Source organism: Eremomyces bilateralis (genome assembly GCF_010015585.1).
Source record: "Eremomyces bilateralis CBS 781.70 unplaced genomic scaffold P152scaffold_15, whole genome shotgun sequence".
In the NCBI taxonomy this organism is placed as follows: domain Eukaryota; kingdom Fungi; phylum Ascomycota; class Dothideomycetes; order Eremomycetales; family Eremomycetaceae; genus Eremomyces; species Eremomyces bilateralis.
Window position 1 is genome coordinate 69,261 of NW_022985081.1, and position 22,378 is coordinate 91,638.

Consider the following 22,378-nt stretch of genomic DNA (forward strand, 5'->3'; position numbering starts at 1 on the left):
TTATTATAAACGGACTACAGGCTGTGGAATTCAGAACGGCTGGTGTTTCGCCTATTCGTTAGTACAGGCCCTGGTCACGAACGGGCTGGCACCCCCCCCCCCCCCCTGTTTCTTCTATCAACTCAACCTCCATTGTATGGCACAGGCTAGGGGGGGGGGGTGCCAGCCCGTTCGTGACCAGGGCCTGTATGGCAATTGGTAACGCCATTCGCATCCACAATGCGGCCAGCATTCGAGCTTTAAGGTTATAGCACGAGAAGCCGGAGCTTAAGCCACCTATCGAGCTAACTTTCTGTTTCCTATTCTCTCATTGACTCGCGTCTTGATGGCTGATTGGATTGAGTCTCGGTCTGGACTTTGGCGAAATATGAGTTGCCACTGCGGCTGCTGCTCCTCCAATAATCTCCAAGGTCTTCTTATCCCCCATCCAAGGTGCAGTTTACAAAACCATTGTGGCTTATTTCGCCCATCCATGGGGTAGAAGCCATAGAAGTTAGAACCTCGTAATTTGCGTAGGGCAGGGTTTTGCGCTTTGCAGGCTTCCATAATTTCATCTTCCCGCCTTTTGTGGGGTTTGATAGTTCTTGAGTCGTCTTGACCACTGATCAAGGACGAACATGATGTGGTGCTCAACATTTAGGAAACGATCGGAGAGTTGGTTCGAAGTCTATAACTATAGACTGGCTTTCCAGAGTTTCCACGCTGTCCGATTTTCCAACTCCAGTGCGCGTTTCTGTCTTGCATGGCCGATTGATCACTGATCATCTACTCCCTATCTCGAGTCAGAGACTCACAAGTCACATGCAAGTCACTGTCAAAAGTATATCAAGATGCCGGATGATTTCTTCAACTCTTTTGATCCGCGAGCGACAAGTCGAGAGGATGAGACAAAAGCTCCCATGATAATCGCGGCTCACACGAGCATGCTGGCTATCGCTCTTATTTTGTACATCTGCCGCATGGTCTCCAGGTCGCGACCAACTTTCAAGCTTAGCTGGGATGATTATCTGATCACTATCGCGGTGGTAAGCTTCAGTTTAGACACAGTATTTTGCAGAAATAGGACTAACGACGTCCGAAGGGCTTTGTTATAACAAACTACTCGATCACAATATATAGTACCTCACTTGGCTATGGACGACATATCGAATTCCTCGAGCCCGCTGATGCGCCTTTATACATCAAGTTGACGTGGGCCAATCAGATCATTTGGTCATGGGGAGTGATGTTCATCAAGCTCTCCGTTGCAGCAATGCTTCTTCGGATTCAAAGGGATATTCTTTGGAGAGTCGGCATGGGTGCATGCATCGTATACCTCATCGTATCTGCCATCGTCACGATGGCCTTACAGATGACTGAGTGCACACCAATAGAGTACTATTGGAACAAAACGACCATCCAAGGAACTTGCCGGACTCGAGAGGACGTATTCAGAGCAGTCTTGGCGACATCGATTGCCTTAATATTATCCGACGTCGTGTTTGCACTCCTCCCTCTTACCTTCATCTTTTCACTCCGCCGCCCTCTACGAGACAAGCTAGTCCTCACCTTTCTCATGGGTCTGGGGCTACTCTGTACGGCTATTGGCACCCGGAAACTGTTCTACGCCAAGGAGTTCCAAAGAGTGAATGAGAAAGATACGTCATGGTCCTCGGTCGAGATGAGAGTGTGGGCTTACGCCGAATCATACGTCGGCATTATGGCCGCCTGCATCCCCTGCCTTCGTGCGATGTTCGAGAGCGGACTTAAGAAGATCGGCATATCCCTGACGTCAACGTCCCAGACGGAAGCGCGAAGCAACACTCGGAGGACAGCACCGTCCGGACGGTTCGCCCATGGAGACTTCGAGATGATCTCGAGCACAGCGCATGTGTCGAGACATAATGACCGGCATTCGATAGATAAGCCTGGCAAAGACTGGGATAGGACATCGATCCCCGAGAGCGAGGAGGCGATTGTGCCGCACCATGGTATTGTCAGGAAGACTGATTTCACAGTCAGGACAGAACAGCGGGGGCGGTGGTAATGGAACATTGCTCGAGTCCCTATATATTAGCGTCGTCGTATATTCAATGCACTTGCAGCGAACGCAAACCAAGCCCTGAAAGAAGTGGTTGAGGAGTACTAAAATAAGCCCAACATAAACTTCAAGATCGGGTGGTCGGACTATCGCCGATTCGTTAGGTAAATATTTCCATCCCAACGAGTTGGGATACGCAACGATGGCAAGCGTTGCCATCGCAACTGCGATCTCATTACAAAGCGAAGCTCTCAACCAGGCCAATCCATACTGCACTCTATCCAAGGCCCTTGTGTGCTAGAGCAAGAAAGGTTCCAGGTCCTACGCCAGCGTGGACCGCATGGACGACAATTATCAGAACTTCTGCAACCATAGGGTGACGCCATCGGACCTGCTAGGTTGGGCTGCTAGATACACGTACCATCCAAGTACACCGGATGAACATGAATTCGTACTCAAGGTCAGTGGCGCGGCAGCCACGTTTAACAGGCTAGAGTGTGTCAATGCATTCAAGCGCATCATCCATTCATCCATAGTTGCGATGGCGATGTTCCAATCAATCCATTGAATTAGAAGTTTGGCGGTGCGTATGTTGAGCGCTTGTATAGCTACGAAATCCACATCAAATGGTCGAACCGCTTTTGACCCCCCATCACTGAGAAGCATGGCTACTGTGAGGGATGGTACAAGGTTGCATTCGGCAATTACAAGATGAAAGGGCGTGGGTAGGCGGTATATGACTATGGTCAGGATCCATAGTTGAAGTACGCGAGAGGATGCGTGGGCGGTGGCATCTCGGCCTAGAAGTTCTGGTATTATGACCGGCCAGATGAGGATGGAAATGAATGGAACGCGTCGTTCAATACGCCAATCTGGGTCAGAGCGCGATGTTTTGATAACAATAAGGTCCAAATCACGTCTGGGGGCTTTACAGGCGGCTGCATTGGGAACGATTGAGGTTCGAAGAGCGTCTCGACGCGTGGGAGTCCTGATGTGAGATAGTGTTGGACTGTCGAGTCCAATAAGCGGATAGATTTTGAGATAATTGGTTATATTTGTCGTCAGTAGGATGTGAAATCGAAAATATAGTGATGCTGTATTCATTTATATTCCGGAGACAGGTATTGATAAAGCATGAGTATAGAGGTTTTGATGCTGGCAGTAGGAGACAAGAGGTGAAAGTCGGGAAATGGACAACCGCATCTCATCTTGCGCGTGGGGTGATGTTCAGATCCAAAAGAAACCTACAGGGGTATCTTTGCTCATTAGCAAGATCGATCAGATTAGATTGTGTGGCGTAGATCACCAGCCACTGTCCCCACCGAAAATTTCGCAATATATATCATTATCACCACATTTTGCAAGGCACAATCGCTTAACTAGTATTCTGAGCATTTGCTATTTTCGGAGTTCCTAGATTGCTGGGTACAGGCGAGAAAGATTGGGTTACTTGTTTTTGCGGGCTGGAGCCGTCCACAACGTGGATGAGTAGGAACTCATGTGACGTAAGACGTCAAACTAGGGACGCGGATAACCTGTGTGACCTCTGACAATTTCCTACACAACGCAAGCATCTCACTTCCTCCCTCGGATAACCTATTGCTTCCGTGATTGATTGATACGTCTGAAAACAATCATAATTATCGCATTTGAAAGAAAGTGCAGTATTAGGGGATCGTGGAGTTTGGGTAAACCTACGAAGTTAGCGATAGTAATGGACTGGAGTAGTCCAACACCCATCGACGCTTTCGATGGACGCAGTGTGGACGAGTAGCATGGTGATGGAAACGGGACGAGTTGACCCAGTTCAGGTACCTGCGGTATTACTGCTAAATTTGGGCATGGCAATGCCAAGGCGCTACCCCCCATTGTTTCCAATCTGGCAAGGCATGCACATGTGCTTTAATTATTCAAAACTACGGTTACCAACACCATGATATTAAACAAGCGACGATCCGTCGACTGTATCGTACGTGGCGGCACCCTCTTTTCCAGAGTCTGGCCCTTATGACTGGCCGCGGACATTGTCATCACCGGGCCTACCAAGACGCAAGTCCATGAATTCACGTTTCCGATGACTCGAGCAGCAGCAAAACTCCTTTTATCAGCAGGAACATCCGAACTATCCTGACTGATCTTGGACTCCCCCAAGAGGTGTTGATAAATCCCGCCAACGCTGAACTATCATTCGTCGCCTTGACACCTTTGATCTTCTGCCCTGTACATTCATACACCGTTCGTGAGAGAGCTTCTTCGCACATATCCCGCAAGGCTGTGTTAGTAGCTTGCTGGTTCTTAAGCTCTTGAATAAGTCCCTGTCTGCTCAGCTCGGATTCCTCGTTCAGCTCAATGCTTCCACCAACTGTGAGTTGTTGCAGACTTCGTTCAATCTCAATCGTTCCCTTGCCTGCTCTATTAGCCATCCCCTTGCCCGCTCTAGCTACTGCCTGAGACGCGGGCTCAGCAGGCTAGGCAAGATGAGCAGGGTTTTTTGAGATCCTTCGGGATCGCCGGGTGTCAGATAGATTTCCAACTCACCAACTGCTTCCGGAAAGCCAAGGAGCTAAAAGAGGGAAGCGTAACATGCGTGTGCCTCTCGCTATCTCACCGTCTCGCCTTCTCGCCCTCTCGTGGCCCTCCTTGAGCATGCACGCGACCGTCACTGCTAGCCTCGCCTTGCCTTGCTTTTCCTACCCCGCTTCTAGACCGGCTTAGCCCACGAGTCCGGCAATGCCACGTAGGCAGCAAAGCGACGAAATGATACAGGGATCTAGGATCTTTATAAGCCGTGGTCCTTGTTACCGACTTCTATGACTCGGATTGAGGATGACGGTGGACTAAGGCGCTGGAGTCGGCGTGGCCGAACGGGATTAACGGCCCCTAATGCCAGGGGCTGTGTGGGCCACTCCGAGCTCGCGAGCAGGATATGAGCGAGACGGCCGGCCACCTACTGGACTTGGGCAGGAGCGTGGAGAGGGGGGGAGGTTAGATTCGGATTCGAGGAGATAGTTAGTCTTACTCTCGAGAGGGAGGGAAACGGTCCAGGGAAACGGGAGGCATGCCTGGGAATCCAGGCAGAGGAGCTCCTCGAGAATGAAATGGCCAGCAGAAGAGACCGCAGCGCCGTGTGGACAGTGTGTCATACTTGGGACGGCGAACAGGAGGGAGCGCGGCGGCAAGTGAATGCAGCGAAACCAGAGACACCGGGAGCAGAGAGCAAGCGAGGGATGAAGAGCGGTCATGGATTCTCGATCGCCGCAGTAGTTGGGGGTTTTCGTGAAGGAGGGGGAGGGAGATGAAGGAGAAGACAGAGTGATGAAATAAAACGGCAGAAGAAGGAATGATGGGATGCGCGTTTTATATGTGAGGTCGAAGCAGGCGGACCAGGCAGAGTAGGCGGGAAATCTTCGGATAATGGGCATCGACCAATGAGCGTGCGTGGGAGATAAGCCGGACATTCTAGTGGTCGACCTGCCATTGTCTCTTTTACTGAATAACTAACTAAGTTAGTTAACTTAACGTATTCCACAAGCGAGTGGCCCATACAAGCGAGTGGCCCAGCTCATTTTACTAGTAAATTCGATAAAATTCGATATCAATATCTCAACAACCACTGGGTAATATAGTCTGAAAACTTAGAATTAGGTTTTCCTATCGATTTCTAGCTTATTATTAGAATCTTAGAGCTTTATCTTTTATAGTTATAAAGATATAGAGATTTGGTCTCTAAATCTTGCCAAGAAGTAGGTATCTCTATACCTGTAAAAGCTAGGGCTTTAATATTTCAATAGTAAGCTAGAAATGGCTAGGAAAACCTAACTCTAAGTTTTCAGACTATATTATCCAGTGGTTGTTGAGATATTGATATCGAATTTTATCGAATTTACTAGTAAAATGAGCTGGGCCACTCGCTTGTATGGGCCACTCGCTTGTGGAATACGTTATCAGTATCGTGAGGTGCGGTAGTTAAATAGCAACACTGGTAAGAAATTTGAATTCGCCCAAGCAGGCTGGCGAACTAGCAAGTATTCAGTCAAGTATTCAGTCAATGTTTACTATACCTCGAGCCTTCATAATATCGAACACTTTGTTGCTAGCAGTCTGGGACGACTGCATTCTACTCAAGAGAACAACGGTTATGTGTGACGTAAACCGAATTTCATCCCAGCAATCCAAGTGGTGGTAGCTGAACAAAACGACAAATCGATCCCTTTTCCGTAGACTGAGCGTGGCTCAAGCACCTTTCTAACCACTGGATTCCATCCACTGAAAGCGTGAACTGATGCTTTTCGCAAATTCATAGACGGCGCTCGGCTTCCGACCCATCCTCTCCCCACAGTCCGAAACTAGATGCCCAAACGCCTTCATCTGCATCAGCATCGTGTCGTCCCCATAATGCGCATTCACCGCGTCGACATCAATGGGTCGCTTCAGATTGGTCCACCCGTCCTTCCTCCCCAACCACTCGCCGTCGTAGATCCTCTTTATATTCCAGAACGGGGGAAACATCATTCGTTTATTCTCGAAGAAGTGGAGAAAGCGGACGAAGCCGTCGAAGCTGGGATTTCCATTGCCGCCGAGTCCGGCGTGTCGTGCCCCGGCGGGGTTTTCTTGCAGCTGCACGCGGTAGGTGTCGATGAGGAGCTTGTCGACGTCCCGGTCAGGACGGTGGTAGAGCCAGGTGCCGAAGAGGATGTGGTGGAATGGCCCTTCGATCGGCATGAACGGCGCTTCCGCCTCGGTCGGCATGAACGGAGCTTCCGCCGTCGGCACGAACGGTGCGTCCACCTCGATCGACATGAACGGTGCGTCCGCCTCGGTCAGCTTTTCGGTGTTGGCCGAGGGACTTCCCTTCAAATAGGATAGGATGTCGGTGTCCATAATGCAGTCGATCACCGCGTCGAGACGCTGGGGGTTCAGGGTCCTAGCCGTGGAGACGGTGGAACGAAACTTAGTCGAAAGCAAAGAGGGGGCCACCAGGTCATCACTGTAGCTCGAGTATCCGTCCTCGTCACCTTCCTCGACATCTTTCGGCTCTTGTTTGCCGGGAGCATTGATTAGGCCTTTCGTGGAAAAGGTTGAGTCCCGTCCATGGAGGAATACGTCGAACTTGACGCATGTGACGCATTTGCAGCTTTGGAGGATGGGTTTTGCCATAGCCGTGGAGCTAGGAATGGTCAGCTTTCAGTCTGTTTGAAAAGAACAGAGAGCGTGTTCATGTTAGAAAATGAGAACTATGCTAGGACTACGGGAAAACACACCTGTTTACCGTGTCGATGGCTGTGATCTCTTGCAGGAAAGGATGTGATCTTCAGGAATCAGCTAGAGGCCTTCTATGCCCTCCTCATGACATGCAAGCAATAAGCGCAAGGGCTATCATAACAAGAAGTAGCAGGGACGGAGCTGTGTGAGTACGAGGAATGATAACTGAATCTAGGCAATTCCCTAGATTCACTATGTTGATCAGACTACAGCTCGATCGTGAATTTGCCGCCGTTGACAACTGCACAAGTCATCCAAACAGAGAGACGCAGCCGTGCGAACAGCCCTTCGTTCATCCAACTAGTATCGAGAAGGTCTATCTAACCATTCCATCCACATGACAGTGAGATCCACACGCAACATAAGTAGCCATAACAGAGCCAATCGTCATCTTTCAGAAAATAAATGCCAGCAAATGAGTCCAATCTTCGTGATATGCCAAACATGCACCAATGCACCCGAACATCTCCAAGGCACTATCTAAACACCCATCATGATATGTCCGTGACACAAACAAATTCTCCCTCATATAACTCAGAACTTCTCCATCAGATTCTTCCTCACCGTCCACATGCGCATCCGCTTCCCGTAGATGAACATAGGGATGGTCGCGAGGCAGCAACCCAGCTGGATGACGCCGCAAGCAATGAAGACGATCTTCGCCCCGTCGGATTCAAGCCAGCTGGTGAAGAAGAGGGAGAAGATGAGGCCGTGGAAGATGTCTGGATCGGAGACATGTCAGCATGCCATGCGTTTCGGTCAATTTCCAGGAAGGGACAGGATGGACTCACTCTTGCTAAAGTTCAACGTCACCAGCGCTTCCCCCGCATATTGCCGATAACTATCCACCGCGAACGTGATCGCCGTCGTGCTCCCAAGATTACACCCGAAGCTGATTGCGCCGAAGAAAATCGTGGGCACGATCCAATTGTTCCGCTCCTCCGCGCTCCACCCGAACCCCATCAACCCGATCGTCGTAAACACCGCCACCGGCGCCGCCATCACCAACCGGAACTCCGGCTCATACACTCCGTCGTTCCGCTTCGTGAACCGCAGTACGATCCAGTCCGACACCTTCCCCGCGACCGCGGTCCCCAAGATCCCGCCGACGAACGGCGAGAGGTATATGAGGCCGGTCTGCAGGGCGGTGAAGTTGTAGGAGTGCGAGTTCTGGTAGATGTGCGCGACCGACTCGGAGAGGACGATCAGCCACCCGACCGACAGGCTGTAGATGACGGCGCTCCAGAGAATGGCCGGGTAGGCGAACAGGATGAGGGGGCGGATGGCTGCGCGGGGCCAGGAGGCACCCGAGAGGCGGCCCGGCCAAGGGGAGAGGGTCTGCCAGTAGGTTTTGGCAGGGGCAGAGCGCCGGCTGTGGGTCCAGGCGGCTCCGGGGGTGGGTGGTTGGGAGCCGGGGACGGAGGGGATGTCGCTGGTCGGTAGGTGGGGGGGGGGGGGGGTGGGGGTTTGCGGTGGTTGCCACTGGGGAACCAGCGGGCACAGAAGGAGAAAGGGTGTTGTCTTGGGGTTGCTGCGGGTGAGAGCGAGGGGACTTCAGACTGGACCTTAATGGGGCAAGGAGCGATCTGGAGATCCGGCCCCCTTCTTTGTTTCCACTGACAGTGGGCTCAGATTTAGGTGCATGTCCACCGGCTTTGGGCTCCTCTCCTGCCTCCTTTCCCGTGCTGAAATAGTCCGTTGGTTCGGACGCTTTCTGAGCATAGTATGGGCTGTTCAGATTCCGCAAATCTGGGGTCCCCGGGGGCATGTTATGCGGCTGCGCATCAACCTCCCAACCAGGCGGATGGGACCAAGGAGGCGAGCTGATCGCAACGGGGGTCGCCGCCGAGATTGGTCCCGATTCTTCGGCGTTGCCATCAGAATTTCCCGTAGATTCGGCCGTTGCGGGCGAGATACGCAATTCGGGCTGCGATGGCGTTGCGGGCTCTGCCTCTGAATCTTTGCGAGTTTCATCCCCCACCCCCTCGGCAAACCCGACCCGATTTTCCGTTTTGTCTCCCGCCTTATCCATGGTCACTGCTCCATCTTTCTCGTGCGTTCCATCGATTTCTCCAACCGCAGTCTTCAGCCGATGTTCACTGAGATGACTCGGGCGGCGATCGATACCAGGTCTGAAGAAACTCTGTGCCCTTGATATGAGACGCAGACTCTTGTGCGCATGGGGCGTGCGATCCCAAAAGGTTTCTGGCAGGAAGAAGAATAGCAGGAAAAAGCAGCCGCCGACAACCATGGCGACGACCCAGAAGACCCAGCGCCATCCCTTCGCTTGGATGATGGCCGCGGACACCAGCGGCACGATGTTCTTGCCACCTAGCAGAAGCATAGAGTAGATTCCGAGTCGGTACGCACGCTCATGTAGGAAGAAGATCTCAGCGATGGTGGCGCTGGGAAGGCATTCTACTGGGCTGATGGCGATGCCCTGGAAGATCCTCCCGACTAGCAACGAGATGTATGAATTTGCCAGAGCACACCAAATGCTTGTGCCTACGAACAGTAGCGAGGTAATGAGATAAACGGGTCGTTTTCCGAACAAGATGGCCGTCGGACTCATGATGACTCCGCCGACGCCCATGCCCATCATGTATAGGCCGGTCGTGAGAGCCACCTGCGGCACGGTGACATCGAATGTCTCGGCTACATCGTTGAAGCCTGCTGCTAGGACCGGTGTCATTCCCCCACCAATCATACAATAAAAGCCCAGGAAAACCAGGGCAGCATCTCGACGGAGGGATGACCAATTCAATGGATCGTTAGGTGATTCGGACGGTTGTGGATCCAAGATGATTTTCCCATCTGCCGTCTTCTTTGTGGGCTCTCGGGGTGGACCAGTTCGGATTGACGACGGTAACGATGACACGGAGGTTCTTGCGGGGATATTTTGAAGGCCGAGGGGTTGGTTTTGGGTTTCTTTTGACAGAAGAATCACGGATCCTGGAACAATATCCAAGTTAGCTTATTGATTAAGAGATGGAGGAGTATATGAACTTGCCTGGAACTTCGTCGGTCTCCTTGTCATTCAGCACCCCAAAGCTCCACTTGGGCGGCCGTCTCTTCCCCGGCTCTATATCTGACGTCGATATCTCGGAGCTTCCTGCGGCTCCATTTCCAGGGGTATTCGTCGTTTTCTCGTTCGTGTCTTCACCCGCCTGTGAGGCAGATTTGCCGAATGGGCGTGGCCATTTTGGCATGATATGCCTCGTTCTAATCAACGACTCTCTACCGTCTTTTCTGGTCTATCCAAGTGGCAAACGAGACAGTATGGCAACGAGGAGTCCGTGATGGAACACATACGAGAACGAGGAGCGAAAGAAGGCTCGAGAGGGTCTATTGTTTCTATCATGGCGATGTTCAGTTTTTATCAATGGATCCAAGAACTACAGGAGCATGAGCGGCTGATCAGAAAGCGGTAAGATCAAGGTCATGCGCAGGACCCTTGATTCGGGGATGATGTCGATGGAACCGGAGATCTCACGGAGATTTGCCCCACGACGGTTTCTCAAAAGCGTCCGAGAGCAGAGTACATATCGGACTTACGGGCGGAATGTGGATGCCTGCTGTGTGGCTGAAAGGATATCTTGGCTGGGTCGGGTGCTCGTCCTGTTCATCCAGTCGGAGCGGACGGAAGAAGGCTTGGGTTAAGGTGTGCAAACCAGGAGATGTCTCATGAGTCGTAGGCCAAAGAAAAGCATCCGGAAGGCTGGTGTTAGATGATCAAGAACAAAGATATGTTAGGGATAAATGCCAGACCAGAGGCGGATCAGAAGGAGTAGGGAGTGGCAAGTCATAACTCATATCAGCTGGAGACGCGATTAGCGATGGGACCATCCCCGGGTTGGAGCACTAGGAAGATAGGAAACAAAGATGTGGATTTGTGGGGAAGCTGTGTGCCCTTGATGGTTGATCAAGGCATATGGGTTGCATTAGACACGGACGACGAAGATAGCGGGACGGGATTCTTCGACGGAATCCAGGAATATCCCATACTGGAGGCAAACTAAGGGACAATGGATATTGATGGATGACACCGGGAATTTTCCATCAACAGCTAGATGGACAAGATGTCGCGTCATCATGCAGATGCCGGGGAGGCTGGGGGCAATGTTAATGACCACGTGCTACAGAAGGATTACGTCTGAATGGGGGGTTGGGGAATCTAGTACTTGTGACTCTGTATTACCCTTAAGCGATACAGAGTTAGCTACCATCAATCATCAAAGCCTTCAAGTTGAAGTCCCAGCCAATTTCCCCCTCATCGCGATCTGTTCCGTCTGCAGATTTGTCGGGAGTTTCGTCGTCCGACCGCCTCTATCTCGTCCTCTGCTCCACATTTCGTTGCTGCTCGGAATCGATAGCAAACGCAGCACCCTGTCCTTCGCACGAGAATCTGGACGGTAATTACTACATGTAGCACATGGACGGCCTACAGATGATAACGTGCATGGTCACACACCCGATCTTGGTTGAAACAATGTCGCTGTGCATGACGATGTGCATAGCTCGATCTCCAAAGCGGAGATCCTAGCGGGGATGGCGGCGCATGACCGCTCCTCGACTTCCTATCAAAGGAACAATGGGAGAACGGGCCACATTAACGGTGAATCTAGGGAACTGACCGGTATCGGGGGCAGTAGTTGGAGCCCTCAGTGGTATTATCGTGGTAGCATGATAATTGTTTGTTCGAGGACCCTAGTCATCCTATGGATCGAGGGGTAGTTTCGGTCAGGTTGCTATAGCAGTATATCGCGGGGAACACGGGGAGGGGAGATAGGTGGGGAGTTGCACTCCAGCGTGTTATTCGGGATACATGTAGCGGCCGATACAGTACGGAGCATATGGATACCAGTGCTATAGTGGCCAGCTAGGGAACCATTGGAGATCTCTCCAGATAGGAGATTTGTCTATAGGACCATTATGAAGAATAGTACCCACTGCTCCAGTTGAGTGTCGAGTTCCATTGCCATACAAGCTACCAATTGATGAACCGTGTACCTGTACATGGGAGCTTTCTAGCTCACCAGAACTCCGCAGATAAAGATGCTGACAGCCGAGGGAAGTACATGTAGCTTACACAACTGTACCGCTTTGCTTCCATAAGAGTGAGACATTCGATTATTCAACGACAGGGAACGAAGTTCATGTTGAACGGGTGTCAAATCCCGTCATACTTGTCCACGGAACGACGCGCAATTGCGTTTGCTTAAAACAATTCGGACTTCCTCCCTTTCGAACAGCAGAAGAGAACGGTTGCTGGACTCTTAGACATAGCAAGGGCGAGAGAAACCCAAGATGGGATACGATTTGAAAGGCCGGAATGTTCTGATTACGGGAGGATCAAGGTACCATGCCCTTTTCAATCCAGTTCGATGACCCGATGGTACCGTACCGAATGGAGACACGGATTGACGATTGCCCAGGGGACTGGGCGCAATCATCGCTCTCAAATTCGCTGCCGAGGGTTGCAATGTCTGCATCAACTACGTGAGCAACAAAGAGGCGGCGGAGGGAGTTCAGAAGGGCATCCAGAGCAAGTACAGCGATATTAAGACGAGTATCATTCAGGGGGTAAGAGAACCGTCCATCGAAATCCAGACAGCGGTATCAAGCCGTCTATTGTTTCGGGACTATATTGAACATTCACTAAGTTCCATCTGCTTTAATTAGGACTGTGGGGATCCCTCCGCCTGCGCCGCCTGCGTCGAGCACACCGTATCGACCTTCGGCGGCATCGACATCATCATCGGCAACGCGGGCTGGACGAAGATTTCCGACTGGACCGATCTGGATTCCCTCAGCTTCGACGACTGGGACAAGGTGCGTGCTCCCAACACCGGACCAATAGTTTCTCGGACGCCGTCCGCTTGCTCCGAACCCCCTGACTAACTTGGTGCCAGTGCTGGAACGTCAACGTCAAGGGCAAACTGGCCCTGATGAAAGCGGCGAAACCACACTTCAACGCCAACCCTGATGGCGGCTCGTTCATTATCACCAGCTCCATTGCGGTACGTCTTCGCCCCGTGACCGTTCCATCGCTGGAACATTCCAGCCCTTTCACCCACATGCTGACCACTCGCAGGGCATCAAGGCCAGCGGGTCCAGCATGGCATACAGCGTCACCAAGACCGCGCAAATGCACCTGATGCTCTGCCTCGCGAAGACGCAGGGCCCAAAGATCCGCGTCAACGCCGTGTGCCCTGGCCTGCTCCTGACGGACTGGGGGATGCGGTTCGGCGAGGAACGGTTGAAGGCGGTCAAGTCACACGCAGTGCTGAAGAGCGAGACCGATCTGGACGAGTGCGCGGAATGCTTCGTGGACATCGCGAAGAAAAAGACGATGACGGGGAGGAGCATCGTTATCGATGCAGGGGCATCGATCGCATAGGCGGCCGTGGATTTGCGCTAGGGTCGGACGGTGTCGGCAGCATCGTAGTCGGATGAATGAACACAACTGTATGCGCCTCAGATCGGCCCGCAGTTTTATCCTTCGTCTTCCTCTCCCGCTTCTTCTGTCTGCTCCAATCCTCGCATGCATTCCTCCGCTTCTTTCGGACTCGTGATGCCCCAGACGCCTCCGCCCTTCCCGGCGCCTTTCATACCAACCTCCTTGCCCACGAGGTTCCTCCCAACCTTGCCCGGCCCCACGCCAATCCATCGCCGAACTTTCTCCTCGCGGTCTAAGTACCGCACGCTCTCCCACCACTGCACCGTCTCGACGCATTGTCGAGCCAGCAAATCTTCCACGTCCGCTTTGCTCCGGAACGGTTGCGCCGTGATGTTGCTAATGGCGATCAAATCGCCCGGGAAGGCCACCATATCCCCACCCGTCACGCAACTTTTCTCGCTCAGCAGCTTCCGCACCGACTTCTCCGCCGGCGCCATCATGGGGCTGTGAAACGGACTATCACTCTTCAACCGCACCGCCCGCGGATCATGTCCACCAAACTGCCTCAAATTCGTCAATAGCGCCCGAATCCGCTCGATCGTCCCGCTCAGCACGATTTGATTCCGGCTGTTGACGTTCGCAATTAACACCTGCTGCACCGGCGCCAGGTCCTCCGCACTGTCCGATTTCCCTTGCCCCGCCGTCACGAACTCCGTGATGTCGCGGATCAGATCCTTCATCCGCCCTTCGTCCTCGCACACCAGTGCCACCATGCCCACGTCGCCGGCGACCTTTCGCGCCTCAACCGAGCACGCTGCCATCGCCTCGCCGCGCGCCCGCACCATCTTCACCGCGTCCGCGTACGCCAGGTATCCGCCGGCGACCAGGGCGGCGAACTCACCGAGCGAGTGGCCGAGGGTGAAGTCGACGCGGCCGGGGAGGTCGAGGCCGAACTCCTGTTGCAGGATGCGGAGGATGAGGACGGAGGTGGCCATGATGGCGGGCTGGGAGTTGGCGGTGGCGGTGAGGGTAGCGTTGGAGCCGGATTGGATGATGGAGGTGAGAGAGGGGGTCATGGGGAGGAGGGCGTCGAGCTCGTCGAGGAAGGGTTGGGCGGTGCGAGGGAAGGTGGAGAGCCAGGGTTGGAGCATGCCGACGCGTTGGACACCTTGGCCTGGATGGAGGGTGTTAGCAAGTGGTGGAGGAAGGGAAGATGTTAAGGAGCACGAAGTGAAGCTAGAGAAATGGATGTTTACCAGGAAAGAAGATTGCTGTCCGCGGGCGTTTCTTGCTCGACGCTTTGGTTTCCACGGTAGAATTACTGCTCCACCTTAACTGCCCTCTCCTCTGCTGCTTCTTCCAGCACCATTGGCACTGCTGTGATCGGAAACTTGCCGCTGCTCGGTCGTGCACTTGGAGAGGCACCGGCACCCTCCCTAGCCGACGGCAGTTAGGGAATGACATGCTTGCCGCTCTAGAATCGATTAGAGCAACGAGGTTCGGAACGCGTTGGCCCCCAGCATAGGAGCTAGCGAGGAACAGAAACCATCTGTTGAAGATGAAGCACGAAGGCTGTGTGAGGGATGATATATCGAAGGGTTCGGAATGGAATGCGGAGGAGAGGATCAACTCGGGTTGGGGATGGACCCCGTACCGTACCATCACTAATACTGTAGATACGACTGACGATAGCAACCCAAGACGTCACCGGAATATATCCTCGTGACTCGGTACTTCCGTTTCCCCTCCAATGGCCGCCATTAGCCGATCACGGTGAATGTAATGAATGTCTATAACAGAATAAATAATATTATCCGGCGGCGAAACGTTGAGAGTTGGAGTGTGGAACATCTTCTAATATTGCTTCCTAGGCTTGTTAGGGGACGATGTGAATCGCATTCAATAGCGCCAGGATCCGTAGCGGAGCTACTCGTGCCCTCAACCCTAGGGAATCAAAGCGAGTAAGGTGATATAAAAAACGCCATAAAATGCAAAATGCTGTCCGATTGGGACCCAAAAGACATAAGCCGTCATCGCCGTTTCCCGCTCCTAGATGCATGCATCAGACCCGTTCTAGTCCGCTGCCAACCATCCTTGCGTGTGTGCATGATAACAAACCCATCCAAGTATTAACCGTGTTCCCCCGACCATGAAAATGCAAGATGCCAACCCAGTTGGAGAGAAAAAACCCCCAAGAAAAAACTAGATCCCAGCCGAGGTGGCTGGTGTGGTATGAAAGGAGAATCAGCGACATATGCCTCGGGCGGATTATTGCATAGGGGGAAGAGGAGGATGCATGGCTGGGGCGGTGGCGTAGTGCTCCCATTGGAATGGATTGCCCTTCCCGATGACGCCAGGCGGCACATGTGTATTCTGCAAAACACGTTAGCAACGATCCTCAAGATACGAATATCCCGAAAGAAACCCACCTCCTCGATGACGCTACCCGGCTTCACGATCACCCCCCTGCCAATCTTCACCCCACCCCCGATAATCGATCCCGCGCCGATCACCACATTCTCCGCAATATCGATCGCCTTCCCCACCACGTGCCCCTTCTTCCCCTTCGGTTCTACGGGGTTCATCAGCACCCGCGGATCCTCGATGCCCACGTCGCCGCACAGCGTAACGTTCGCGCCCACTCGCGTGCCCGCGCCCACCTTCACGCTGCATGGGTCTAGGATCGTGCAGTGCGGGCCGATCACCACGTCGTCGCCGATTTGGATATTGTACCCGTACAGGCAGGAAAACGGCGCCTCGACCACCACTTCGTGGCCCAGGCGCGCGAAGAAGCCGCCGCTGAAGCGCGACTCTTGGTAGCCGAGGACGCGCTTGAGGAGGCGCTCTTTCTCGGTGTCGGAGATCTCGCTGATGGGCGAGGCGGCAGCGTTGTAGCGCATGAGGGCGAGATGGCAGTTGGCGCGGTCCGCTTTGAGGATGTCGGAGTAGGGGAGGTAGGGGTCGCCGTTCGTCATGCGCGACTTTTGCATGGCGGGATCTAGCTCCATGGGAGGGTGATGGTGGGTATGCGTGGGAGGGAGTGGTGGGGCAGGGGAGTAGTAGGAAGGCGTTCTTGGGTGGGGGGTGTTGAACGGCGGTGTGGTATTGTGCGCAAGCGCGCGTTGTGCGGTGTTGGAAAGGCTGGGTTTCGTCAGGATGGTCTTGGATGGTCATCTCTTCAGGTTGACTTACTTGGTGCTGATGCTACTCGGCTGGTGATAGCTTGAGTTCGACCGTTCGGTAGTCGGTCGTGACGGCATCTGGTGGGAGTATTCGGAGGGACGCTCAGGGTATGCACCACTGCTGGTATTCCCATGGTCATACGGCGGAGGTGCCCACGACGGCGGCGGAGGCGGGGCTTTTCGCTCATCATCGACGCCGATAGGTCGCGCTTGCGTCCCATGACTGTCGGGGAACGAGTGGGCCGGTGGACGGGGCACCAAGGGGGAATGCTGCGTCGTCTGTTTCTCCTCGACCTTGCTCTGCAGCGGCGCTTTCGTCAACGGCTGGGTTCGCATTGTCGCGGTGGGCTTGGATGCATATCCTTCGCAGGTGAACCCGCCGCGGAGACAGTTCGCGCACTCGGGTTTCTGCTCGTCACATTTCTTCTTGCGCTTGCGACAAGTGTGGCAGCCGGTTTTAGTGCGGTTGGCGAACATGCGTTTGCGATTCTTGGTTCGGTCGACTTGGACGCCGGCCGAAGTCAACTCGATGTGTGCCGGGAGATTCGACATGATACTGTCGTTAGGTGAGGACAATCCTGGGTTCGAACCATGCTGAGGCAGAGGGGTGCCATTTGAGATGGATTGAGATCCACTATCCTCGCGATAGTGGTGATGATTGTTCTGGTGCTCGGAATACACAGGCGGGTATCGGGGAGGCTCCGGCGCATACGACTGCTCGGGTCTCACGGGTCGTCGGGAGTGGTCTTGGTCTGGGGAAGGGTTCATGGCGACCCGTTTCGCCACGTCTGCATCGGCCTCGCTAATGCCGTTCACCGATCCGTCGGATCGCTTTCGCTTGGTCTGATCATGTCGCATATCATCTGGAGCACCGTGACTGTGACTGTGTCCGTTCTGGTAGGTGCCATTCGCAGTCCCACGATCCCATCCATTATGCTGAGACGTTGTTTCGGGTCGAGGGGCATCTGGCCTTTCTGCATGCCGCGAACTCGAGTCCGCCATGCTGTGCATGCGGTGCACCTCGGGCGGCGTCTGCGAGTTTCTCCCGTTGACGGCAGTGAAGCCCGATACCGATGTCTCGATGCTGCGTTCCGGGGATGGACTGTTGGAGCTGCCACTTCCAATGTGATGGCTGAGAGTTGAAGATGGTGAAGTGGACATCGCTTGTAGAGGGTCGGGATTGGTCGATGAGCGGTCCAGAAGGCGACGCGCTGCACGGATCAGTTTTCGAGGAACAGGTCAAAGGAGACTCGACCCTCCGAAAAGAGGCTGCGAGGTCAGAATGGAGGCGCTTAAGGGTTTGGGGGTGGTCCAGAACGACAACGGGATTGCTTCTGGTCGCCGACAAGATGTTCTGTAAGCGCGTGCGGATCCACAGACTCGATTCGCGACGCGTGCCGAAGCGATTCGGGAACAATCTACACGAGATGCGATCGCGTGTCGATAAAATCGAATTCCACGCCGTTCTGTCGGACGTCACAGCGAGGCGCCCTAGGCGACCCGTTGTACAGTTCTGGAGCGGGCCGAATCGTCGAGCTCGTTCCTGGAGGACTTGCAGGGCAGAGGATGCGAAAACGACAGACGCAGTGGGGATACGTAAGGCTAGAATCGCGCCAAAGATTGGATGTTGGATGAATCGAAATTGGAAGGATGTGATGGATCAAATGGATCCTGGGTTTATAGTAAATACGCGCAAGGTGGGCGGTGCTGGTTCTGAGGGGACGGGCGCGGCTGCTGCGGATGCGCAAACGGCTGGGTTGATCGAAATAGACGATGCGCGGGCCGAGACAGAATTGGGCGATAGGCCGGTGCACGAGCAGCGCAACGGGATTGGAGAAGCGTGGTGCTTTTTCCTGCGTGGGTGAAGGTCCAGCTGTTGATGTGAGCTGTTCCCCGCCGATGAGCAAAAGGAACGACGAATTCCTGGACCCAAGGCCCAAATAATTGCTCGAGCCGGGTGGTTGGTGTGATGCGCGGGACGGAGGGTCAAGTATAGAGGTTGGAGAGGGTCCAACGCAACCACGATTCCAAGTTTATATGGCGGAACAACCGCACTAGTCTAGCAGATGCAAAAGCGATCGGAGAGGGTATGGAAATAGCGGAACGATCGGAGCCGTTGGGTAGATACTGGGGGAGATGAGCAATCCCGATGAAGGAGGGAGAAAATACGGTGACAATAGGGATGGGATGGGGGGAGGGGGAGGAGAGGGATTGAAGTAGTCCCAAGCTGCCTGGCGCGGGAGAACTGGTCTTTTGCGACTAACGCACCGCTGCCCTACGGCCTACAGGAGGGTCGGGTGAAGACTGACGACTGACGAGAGGTGGTGGACGGGGAGAAGAGAGCCAAAGGGGAACGATATGAAGCGGAACTACTGGATCGCTAGCGGCAGCACCGTGCTATCATTGGCCCGAGGAGCGTTACAGCGAATTGGATGGGAGGAAACAGGACGGTATGAAACGGATGAAGGTCGACTTCGGGCTTCAGTACTTCAAGGGATTTGTTATGAACACCCTGGCTGGCATCATCCTATGGACAGATCCAAGAGTTTGCTGTTCTTTACTCTATCTCCCCTGTTGGTCCTGCTCGGTGATATGGGTGATATGGGTGATATGGGTGATATGGGTGATATGGGGGGAACTGGACCGTTGAAGCCTGAAGAGCGGAGTCGAGTATCAAAAGGGAAGATGGAGGGTGGATCGCTACGATGGTTGGAGTAGAATGCGGATAGTGATGGACCCAAATCCTGTTCCTCGTCAATACTCAATAATATTAATAGTTCGAATGGCTCATGCTCTTTCTCGCCTCTCCAGGTTCCAGTCTTCAGCGATGGTGCTCTGCACGGCGGCTTTTCTGCTAGGCCCTCAATTGGCTGCAGTGTCGAGGGCGCTTAATAGCGGGCTGTGCGGAATGGCGTTACCTCTCGGTCATCCCTCGAAGGAGCAGGGAGCGTGGAAGATCCAACACACCACGGGGGAGGGAGCGCCCGCCAGACGTGGCCGACGGCAATGGAAAATTTGGGGGTGCTGCGGAGCCAAACGCTAGGCGCGGTTGGCTTGGGTGGCTGGGGATTATGGACTGCGTCCCAATCCTCCCAACCCAGTCGTTGAACGTTCACCACCTTTGGTCATGCAGCCAGGTGTTGGCTACTACAATTGCTTGAACGGTTTCTACATTAATATTATTGCATTTGTTGCTGAATTGGAAGGGGTTCGGACTTTGGAGGTGTTGTGGCTGACTCTGCTCACTGCTGCATGTGCGGAACAACCAACAGGTGCTCCAGTCGGCAATCCCACGGGACGGGCCACGAGCACCGTCGTCCGTTCTGGTGCTTACCCCTCACCATCCCCTGTCGAAAAACCTCCAGTGCCCACATCCACGCCCTGATTGATAGATGGATATCAACATTTCGATGTTGCTTGTTACAATCCTGCATGGGCGCTCATCTCATCTGACCCATTGCATAATGCATTTGATTAAGTTATTAAGCGGCTCGACAAGCGACTGCAACTGGACTGATCGGATGTATCAAGCCTCAAGGATTCAAGGGGCAGGAACCCTGATCGTCTATTCACGGCCGTTTGCTAGGCGTCCTACCGATCGCGCTGCTGATTGGCTCGCATGGCGGCGTGATTGCCCTGCTCGGCACAAAACATGCAAGCGCCAGGGAGCAGTCCCACATTTTGCCTGCTGCTCGCGTCGCTCATTCGCGGGAGGCCAGGCATTGGCGTCCCGGCCGCTCGGGCGGCTATTTTCAAGGAGTCGCAAAGGTGGCCTCCTGCACCGGCTGCTGCATGTGCAATCCCAAGCCTCCAATTCATTTGATCCTTTCAGTTCATTGATATTTGATGGTGAGAAAAAAGCAACCAAGCGCCAAATTTAACGCACTCCATGTCGATCCCCACTTTTTGGGGGCGGGTTGCTCCTGCCCTCCACCCGCCGCCCGCTGTAGCCGCCTCACACGCCTCCTTCCTCCTCAAATCCCCCATTTTCTGTGCCGCAATCTGCTTTTTCGCATCCGCCAGCTTTCCCCTTCGAGATACCGATTTAATTCCAATCGCATCCTGCATATAAGAGTAATTTGAAACTACTTGGATGTTGTTTCGTATAGCGCTAACGTATGTGGAGGTTGGCGAGCGCTCTCCTTCTGGCGCTTGTATCACCAGTTCACATGTCGATCAGTGATCTTTCAAGAGTCTTGAACTGCACTCGAGTTTTAAAGCGCTAGATGGCATGTACATGGCCTTGGATTGCGGTAGATCATTATAATATCTGTCTGCTGGTCTGGTTTGCTTTAAACGTACAAAGGCACTGATATCTAGGTAAGTATGCTTGTTTTATTGCTATCTCCAACTGTCGTTCTGGCTCTCAGCCTACGTTGTTCATATCTACGAACCAATCGAGGATATTAGCCAAGTCCGAACCACTGAACCCGCGGGCGGTCTGTCGTAAAGTTTCTTCATGTTGTATTCCTGCGCGCTTCAAGCCTTCAGGTCAAAATCATCAAAGTCGGACTAGAGTATTATTCACCAACCTACCATTCCTACGTTGGAACAATCCGAATCTCTCCTCGGATGTGATTCATATTACTACGCCAGGCGCTCATCACCCTCCCAGGTGTGCCTGGAATGCTGAACATGGCACTGAGATGCTGTTCTCAAAAGATTACGTTCACCAATCGGAGCAGAGCCAAGTTCACGCACATTCGACACTCTTCATCAAGTATATCCAACTTCGCCCACACACTTGATGAGAAGCGTAAAGTCTCCGAGTTCACCCATAAGCGCTCGGCGTCACTCAAAAATGATACCAACCTCACCCTAAGACTTTCAAATTCCTAGAGACGGAGATAGCTTCACTACACCGACTGAAGTTCACCAATGAACTACCCAACTTCGCCCTTATACTAGTCAACTTCAGTCAACTTCATCCAAAATCAGCACTCAAGGTCGCTTCACTCCAGACATTCTATGCTGACATCAAGAAGGTAAGTATTTAAAATGCAGCATGGAGCGTGTAAATACCCCAAACTTGGTGAGCTTTAGTCGAACTCCTTTTCATCAACACCGTTAGATCTACCTAGACTATGCACTCCAACGATAGCCTAGCCAACTCTTGTGGTGGTCTTGTTGAAGCAGCCTACTATCCAGTTAGCAACTCTCAGGCCTGCTATTCTGTGTCAACCCTTCTATCACACCAACTGTTTGCGGACCTAGGGAGTTGAGGCACAATGCCCCAGCTCTGACCAGCGCTTCTTTGCGAGCATGCATTTCTCACGCGAGAACAAAGTCGAAAGCGAAAGAGGCCATGTCCGTGATATCCGGTCTGTTCCCAACCAGTAGTTAACATCCACCTCCAAGACCGAACAAATGAAAGACGAAACTGCACACCGCATGCGGAGGTTAAGAATCTCGAACTATTGGGTGGCGTCTATCATCCCACGATCCTTAATCCGTCCGTCACTTCTCAAGGAATGGAAACCCAGCGACACCTCATGATCGTCCTTCAATCCCCCT

The 22,378-nt window shown here is 53.2% G+C and overlaps 9 protein-coding genes across 9 annotated transcripts; 2 read left to right on the forward strand and 7 right to left on the reverse strand.

Moving 5' to 3' along the window:
• Positions 1 to 920: 920 nt before the first annotated feature.
• P152DRAFT_378048 (uncharacterized protein) lies at positions 921 to 1,762 on the forward strand (the record flags this gene model as incomplete). The annotated part of the gene is made up of 2 exons (XM_033675659.1): positions 921 to 1,025; positions 1,082 to 1,762. Coding segments are annotated over 2 exons (786 nt in total), but the record flags the coding sequence as incomplete, so codon positions are not given.
• Positions 1,763 to 2,200: 438 nt separating this feature from the next.
• Positions 2,201 to 3,216, reverse strand: P152DRAFT_72374 (uncharacterized protein). The gene has a single exon (XM_033683208.1). It carries the CDS (start codon positions 3,122 to 3,124, stop codon positions 2,375 to 2,377), a length of 750 nt encoding a protein of 249 aa, XP_033532580.1. The 5' UTR covers positions 3,125 to 3,216; the 3' UTR covers positions 2,201 to 2,374.
• Positions 3,217 to 4,020: 804 nt separating this feature from the next.
• On the reverse strand, positions 4,021 to 4,666 carry P152DRAFT_72393 (uncharacterized protein). The gene has a single exon (XM_033683209.1). It carries the CDS (start codon positions 4,441 to 4,443, stop codon positions 4,084 to 4,086), a length of 360 nt encoding a protein of 119 aa, XP_033532581.1. The 5' UTR covers positions 4,444 to 4,666; the 3' UTR covers positions 4,021 to 4,083.
• Positions 4,667 to 4,699: 33 nt separating this feature from the next.
• On the reverse strand, positions 4,700 to 5,461 carry P152DRAFT_459826 (uncharacterized protein). Its single transcript, XM_033679761.1, has 2 exons — positions 5,040 to 5,461; positions 4,700 to 4,790 (listed from the first exon to the last, which is right to left on the reverse strand). The coding sequence occupies exons 1-2, from the start codon at positions 5,440 to 5,442 to the stop codon at positions 4,732 to 4,734; spliced, it is 462 nt and encodes a 153-aa protein (XP_033532582.1). The 5' UTR covers positions 5,443 to 5,461; the 3' UTR covers positions 4,700 to 4,731.
• Positions 5,462 to 6,265: 804 nt separating this feature from the next.
• On the reverse strand, positions 6,266 to 7,177 carry P152DRAFT_475015 (uncharacterized protein; the record flags this gene model as incomplete). The annotated part of the gene is made up of 1 exon (XM_033681381.1): positions 6,266 to 7,177. One exon carries the CDS (start codon positions 7,175 to 7,177, stop codon positions 6,266 to 6,268), a length of 912 nt encoding a protein of 303 aa, XP_033532583.1.
• Positions 7,178 to 7,816: 639 nt separating this feature from the next.
• On the reverse strand, positions 7,817 to 10,491 carry P152DRAFT_467367 (MFS transporter; the record flags this gene model as incomplete). Its single annotated transcript, XM_033680760.1, has 4 exons — positions 7,817 to 8,004; positions 8,074 to 8,764; positions 9,072 to 10,234; positions 10,446 to 10,491. 4 exons carry the CDS (start codon positions 10,489 to 10,491, stop codon positions 7,817 to 7,819), a joined length of 2,088 nt encoding a protein of 695 aa, XP_033532584.1.
• Positions 10,492 to 12,589: 2,098 nt separating this feature from the next.
• On the forward strand, positions 12,590 to 13,682 carry P152DRAFT_400170 (NAD(P)-binding protein; the record flags this gene model as incomplete). Its single annotated transcript, XM_033676556.1, has 5 exons — positions 12,590 to 12,639; positions 12,718 to 12,865; positions 12,965 to 13,114; positions 13,195 to 13,302; positions 13,377 to 13,682. The coding sequence occupies 5 exons, from the start codon at positions 12,590 to 12,592 to the stop codon at positions 13,680 to 13,682; spliced, it is 762 nt and encodes a 253-aa protein (XP_033532585.1).
• Positions 13,683 to 13,789: 107 nt separating this feature from the next.
• Positions 13,790 to 15,023, reverse strand: P152DRAFT_377313 (malonyl CoA-acyl carrier protein transacylase; the record flags this gene model as incomplete). The annotated part of the gene is made up of 2 exons (XM_033675647.1): positions 13,790 to 14,856; positions 14,939 to 15,023. Coding segments are annotated over 2 exons (1,152 nt in total), but the record flags the coding sequence as incomplete, so codon positions are not given.
• Positions 15,024 to 15,950: 927 nt separating this feature from the next.
• On the reverse strand, positions 15,951 to 18,025 carry P152DRAFT_450549 (trimeric LpxA-like protein; the record flags this gene model as incomplete). Its single annotated transcript, XM_033678178.1, has 3 exons — positions 15,951 to 16,055; positions 16,112 to 16,823; positions 16,875 to 18,025. 3 exons carry the CDS (start codon positions 18,023 to 18,025, stop codon positions 15,951 to 15,953), a joined length of 1,968 nt encoding a protein of 655 aa, XP_033532587.1.
• Positions 18,026 to 22,378: the final 4,353 nt, after the last annotated feature.